Raw genomic sequence first — 6,830 nt, 5'->3', positions numbered from 1 at the left:
CCTCAGCCAGTACATCATCAACATATAAATTATTCTATATAATATCCACTGCTCTAGGGTGCGAATCTTGTTTGACTTGCGTCTAAAAGTAATTAACGATACATTTTTGTAATGTCGGCGTTAAATGCGTATTTGAAAAATCTCCATTTCAAAGTTTATAGTACCAAGTCCTGTTGTAATATGGGTCCAGGAAATAGTATGTCATTTAGACTTGTTTTATTCGCTGAAGGGGATGAAGCGTTGAATACGACTCTTAACTTTGTTGTAATGCGGTTTGGTTTTATAACTGCGTGATGTGGCAGGTAATAATTGGGCATATCGTTAATTTCATTTGGGTTAATTTTCTACATGTGGCCAAGTTCGAGGTACTCGAGTATTGAATTGTCGTACTGTTCCTTGATATCTGCTGTTTTCATAAGTTTCCTCTCCATTCGATAGAATTGTGGTAAAGCAATATTTCTAGAAGTCCCAAATTCCTCGCAATTTTTAAATGGGAGAGTCATAACATATCTTCCATTTTTGTTCCGTATTGTTGTGTCAAGGAAATTCGATTCGCAATATTGGTCTTCTTCTGACCGTAAAACTTTTTTAGGGGGCTCTTTCACCTCCCAAAAACGTATAAGTATTCTCTCAATGGATGTTGTGTTTAACAATGCAATTTGCTTTCGTTGGATAGCATTTCCAGGAATGGGTCCTCCTACAATCCATCCAAATTTTGTGCTTTGAGTTAAAATTGATCCATAGATTTTCATTGGAATCCCAAGCGTAAAGATTTTTAAGTTTTTCCGAAATAAATTTTGATTGTGATCCAGAGTCTAAGAGCGCTCTGGCATCGTAAAGTTGTCCTCTGGTTTCTATTTGCACCATGGCTGTAAAGAGTTGAGTACCTCCAGATTGTTGCTGACTAATTTGCATATCTTGAAGGGTCAAAGTTATAACTGTAGCTGGTGTGGACTGTATTTCTGTTGTTTGAGCGGCGGCACTTGTTCTAGGTCGTGTCTTCAATCTAGCTAGGTATGTATTTGTAGATTGGGTTCCCGTTCCCTTATCTAACAAAGTATGATGTCTCATTGTGCAAGTTCGACATCCAAATCGACTTTTACAATCCTTTACACCAGGTGCGCTGACAAGCAGTTATAGCATAAATGAGATGTTTTCACGATATGAATTCTATCATTATCACGATATGAATTATCATAGGTCGCTGGTTCAAATCCGGTTCGAAGGACGAAATGTTTATTACTTTACCTGTGGGATGCCTTTTTTTATTGACAAGACGTTTATTTAATATTTAAAATTCAATTTAAGATTCAGTGGTTGTGGTTTTTGTGGCAAATTCAAATTATGTTTATGTGTTGTTTAAATATAATAATGAGTGTTATTTGTTGTATTTTTGTGTGAAAATTCATGTAAATTTTATGTGTGTTTTTTTGTGTTTATATTCATGTAGTTTTTATGTATGTTTTTTGGTGTAAAAATTAATATTTTTGTAAATTTTTTAGTGACTAATGATCTTTCTTCGTGTTGCATATTTGTTGATTAAATATTTTTATGATTTTTGTTGTGTGTTGTATGAAAATATTCTGTAATTATGTTTGTTAATTTAATTTTCACTTATCACTGGGGAGCACTTTAAACATTCGCGGACACGATTTCAAGACGAACTGCGTCGATGCCTATTTTGCATCAGCTTAGCAACCAAATTTGCAAATCAATTTGCTGCTTATTTACTTCCAGTCAGTTGGAAGTAACCGGTGACTGCGTATTTCTATTGGTGCAACATATATTTAAAATTTTGCCGCAGTGGCCGTTAACTCCAACTGACAGTAGAGATCAAAAGTTTACGCATTCGTAAACACAGTTATTGCAAGTTTCTTCAACTGATTTCCACAATTCTCAAATTTCTACACTACAAACCTCTTGATCATAAAAATCAATATCACCTTTCTTTAATACACCGAATTGTGTATTGAATCTAACCATAAATTTGGAAGCACGTATAAATAAGTTAATTGGAGTGGAAGCCATTTTAATAAACTGATGATAAATAATAAAAAATCATTAATTTTGTAAAAAAAATGCCACAATAAAAAGATCGATAAATAACGAAACAAAATTCAAAAATAACAATATAAAAAAATTCTGAGGAAATAGAGAAATGGAATTTATACCTAAACTCTCAAGCTCTGTATACAGTAACTGAATAGAAAGAGTTTCCTATGAGATGTCAGCTCAAATAACATTCGAAATATGTGTTATTTGAGGGGAACCACAAAAAGATCAACAAAGAATCTCAACAAGTAACCAATAATTATTTCTGTTACAAAGGAACACAACGATAATAAAGACAAAATTCCAGCTATAATAAAAAAATTGCAAAATCCAACAAAAAGTGTTATCCATTGTAGCGTATTAGGATAAAGAAATTAAAATTAAATGTTGAACATATTTGAAATCTACAAAATTAAAGGATATCCTTATTCGAATGAGAGAATAGGAGGAGATGTGTCAAGGGACTGCTGAGATTCACTGTTATAGCTACACTTATGTTTTTCATATAAATGTATGCGTTCCACCCTGTGTTATAGCTAAGTATATAAGCGTGCTATTTCTTTACTAATTACGAGCCTCCGTTCTATTTGTGAAATTACATAACATATAAATCTAGAAGCTCTTGTAAAATCAAGACGTATCTTATACTGTGCCGAATAGTGCGGGCATAATTGTTGTTACCAGCAAATTTAAGGTTAAATTTAGCAAGAATCGATCGATTGTGTTAGTGCACACTACTGAAGCGTGAAATTTTACATTCCAGTGAGTTTGTGTAAAAGATAAGTAAATTACATTGCCTCTTCTTACTGGTGAACAATTTGTTTGTTTATCTTTTGTTTGCTTAGCCTGACGATCGTTTTATTTATTGTTGTTTTGCTGTTCACTTGTCTACTAATATTGTTTTAGACTCTCTAGCATGTTTTTAGGCTGCTATAATTAATACATTGGGTATATATTTAACAATGGCTAATTTATACAAAGAGTGTAATGTAACAACTTTGACTAAAGGTTTTCCAACACGTTGGTTGTGCGAAAAAAATTCTAATTTAAGTCAAAAAGCTAAGATCTAAAATACTAAAATCTAGAACATAGACAAATGAAGATATAGACAACGAAAAGTTAGTTTTGTCTTTTTATCCAGGTGGCTCTCATCATGTTTTGCATAGTCAACATGCTGATTTACGCGTTCAACCCACTCGACTTCGAAAACACATTTTATTGTTTTTCAAAAATTTTACTTGATTATTCCGGAATTTTTTGATGTCATCACGTAATTTTCACATTTATTTTATTATGGAACAATTTCCACCCGACAAATATCCTACAGTTTTTGTTATTTTTAACGTTTTAGAATTGAGTGACTTCAATATTCCCACTCAAACCGCTGAAACGATATAGACGACATCTGCTGCTTCGATTTTTTTCGAAGATATACGGTGAGAGCATTTCGTTGTCTATATTTTCATTTGTTTATGTCTAGAATAGGTAAAATCGGAATAGCATCCATGAAGAAGGATTTGAATGCTGTACAATCAAAGTTTTACAAATTTTAAAATATGTTCCCCAAAGAGAAAGAAAACATCAGCTATTGCTCACGGTGATAATTTAATTAGTCTAAATTCACCGATTGTGGTTCCGCCTCGCAATATTACAGAAGACTTATATTCTAATAACCAACTCACGCTTCTGAAGCTGTATTCGTCTTCAAAACCTAAAATAAATTCTTTAAATTCAAATCCTGGAATCGAAGTTCAATCTTCAGAAGCAATTGTACCTTCTTCCAAAATTCATTCTACCGTACAACTAGTATCAATTAGTATACAAATGTCACATCTGGTCCTGCCTGAGAGGCCTCACCCTACTAACAGCAACGAGTTAATAGTAATAGTATAATAGTTATTAATATTTCCAGACTCCATTATAATGCTTCTGTAGAAAATATTGGCAATTATAAAAAATCAAAATACAAGAATTTTAGTGATAATGATTTAAAATTTTCAAATTTAAATCATAAATTCAAAGAGATATAAAAAGAAATGCGAAAAGTACGTCATGACATCAACAATATCCGGAATAATCAAGTGAAATCCTTGAAAAACGATAAAATGTGTTTTCGAAGTCGAGTGGGTTGAACGCGTAAATCAGCATGTTGGCCATGCAAAACATGATGAGAGCCATTTGGATAAAAAGACAAAATTAACTTTTCGTTGTCTTTATTATATTTTTTTCCTGTGAGAAGGGTATTTAGAAAATTCGAACCTTTTGACAAATTTTTCAATTTTCAAATATTTTAAAAGTTAAATTAAAACTTTCCTTTAACTTGTCTTTTCAAAAAATTTTAATATAAATCGGACCTAGTGGGATTCAGTTCAAACACATAAATTTGAACTGACACTTACAGTCCTTAAAATTCTCCTTACAAGCACATACACTTGAAGGAAAGACGATGTTTATTAAATAAACCCAAATTGGTTATGGTCGCTTCATAAAAGACAACTGACTAACTCTTTATTATTTTCATTCTTTTATACAAATAATTTCTTAGCATAATTGATGAATTGCATAAAGTAAAACAAGGTCAAATATTATTAATACAAAGTGAATAAATGAAATTGTTAAATATTGCAAATAGTCAATGAACCTAAATAAACGTTAATAAATGGCTCACATGAAAATACTGAATTAACAAACAAGAATATAGCTGTAAATACGTCACAACTAAAATACAACTTAAATATAAATATGTATGTAGTTACGTATGTGTTAACATTCTTAGCCGCGTTGACAGTGTTCAAGCAGAAACGGAGCCATTTGTCGCTGATTGGTGAGTTCTTACAGCTAGAGTAGGTGTAAATTGAGCTGGTTTGTTGAACCTTAAACATAGACAAATGAAGATATAGACAACGAAAAGTTAGTTTTGTCTTTTTATCCAGGTGGCTCTCATCATGTTTTGCATAGTCAACATGCTGATTTACGCGTTCAACCCACTCGACTTCGAAAACACATTTTATTGTTTTTCAAGAATTTTACTTGATTATTCCGGAATTTTTTGATGTCATCACGTAATTTTCACATTTATTTTATTATGGAACAATTTCCAACCGACAAATATCCTACAGTTTTTGTTATTTTAACGTTTTAGAATTGAGTGACTTCAAAATTCCCACTCAAACCCCTGAAACGATATAGACATCTGCTGCTTCGATTGTTTTCGAAGATAAACCGTGAGAGCATTTCGTTGTCTATATCTTCATTTGTCTATGGTGAGAAGTAGTGTTCGTGAGCTTTAAAATCTTTTTTATTTCCTGTGGTGGACTTATAGAATGGATGTCATTTAATCTCACATATGAAGTGTGTATGCTATTTGAGGGTTCAAAATGTCCATGTATGGTAACAAAATGGTTCTTCATGACACAGTTGGAACCCATCTCCATTATTCCGGCATTCTTGATGATGATAAGAGTTGTCTCCGTACCGCATACCGATCCATCTATTTTGACGATTCAATTGGCTCTATACTGTAGATCCAATAATATTGTTGAGATTGCAATTGGTAGTTGAATGATTATTAAAGATATTGACTTCACAGGGGTTGGCGACTGCGTTCCTCCGGAGTTTGGACCGCTGATTTCTACAGATGTATTCGTCATTCTTTTGCTTAAGGCATCTTGATATGTCCTCAGGTTGGAAAAGTATGTATTCGTCTCTGTGCGCATCTGTAGCCAAGTATAACTTTTCTGGCTTAATGGCTATTAGAGTGCCATTCCTTATTGTTGGAACGGGTACTTCCTTGAATAGTTCAAAAAACTGTTGATTGACAAAGGGTATCTTGACCTCGAAGATGACTTCATGCTTTGTCAGTGCACCCTTGACGCTCATAAGTTTATAGAGCTCAATCAAGTTCTCATCGTCCGTTGGTAAAGCATGCGAAATTGGATCTCTCAATTGATGAGAAGACAGTAAAAATTGACTCATTTTGTCATTATGTGTATCGGTAAGTACAATGATTTTCGACTTTACTCTCTGCAGGTTCATTGCGGAGAATACCAGGTACGTTGACAAGAGTCCGACAAGCAGTGAGTTTTTTAACTGGGAAGACTCTGTAGCATCATTATTATTTATTTTCTCAACTATTTCTGAGATCTCTTGTATCTTTTGTGGATTGTCGATCTCATCCTGTTTTATGACATTAATGGTAGAATCAACTATTAAAGTTTGGGCTTTCAACAGACTTGTCATGTGCTCGTGCTCGATTCTTGCCTTGCTAATGGTTTTAGACATTTCTTCCGTATAATCAGCATCAAGGACACGAAAAAGTGAACGCGCAGTATTGCCGACTATATTGAATGGAGATCTTTTAAACCGTCTGTTGGTAAATAACTCCTTTTCCTGTAGTCGTTTATTTTTTATGTGTTTGAGATTGCTCACGAACATGAAACATATCTCGTGTTGCTGAATTACAGGACACATCTGCTGCAGCGATTTTACACCGGTTGAAAGCGACATTATTTCCGATGCAAAAGGCGTTAAATCGTAATACATCAACATTTTCCATTCTGCCGTGTTAAGTTTCACTGTTCCCAAGCCTTCAATATATAATCCCGGATCATTGTGAAATTACGTTATTTTCAGCATGTCGCATAAGACCACAGGCATTAGAAGCAAGGCTAATATTACTGATAGCATTATGGGGCTATTTGCGATCTTCATTCTTTTCTTCGGGATGGTATCTTTTCCATCTTCCTCTTGCCTAGAAGAGCCGATGTCACCCTGCGTTG

The 6,830-nt window shown here is 33.6% G+C and overlaps 1 protein-coding gene across 1 annotated transcript; it reads right to left on the bottom strand.

Annotated features, from left to right (window-relative positions):
* Positions 1 to 5,565: 5,565 nt before the first annotated feature.
* On the bottom strand, positions 5,566 to 6,558 carry LOC131802429 (uncharacterized). Its single transcript, XM_059122645.1, has one exon. The coding sequence runs from the start codon at positions 6,556 to 6,558 to the stop codon at positions 5,566 to 5,568; it is 993 nt and encodes a 330-aa protein (XP_058978628.1).
* Between the last annotated feature and the right edge of the window lie 272 nt (positions 6,559 to 6,830).

Source organism: Musca domestica, unplaced genomic scaffold (genome assembly GCF_030504385.1).
Source record: "Musca domestica strain aabys unplaced genomic scaffold, Musca_domestica.polishedcontigs.V.1.1 21, whole genome shotgun sequence".
NCBI lineage: Eukaryota > Metazoa > Arthropoda > Insecta > Diptera > Muscidae > Musca > Musca domestica.
Note: the sequence above shows the minus strand (reverse complement) of the source record. Positions and strands in the feature narration are given on the sequence as shown.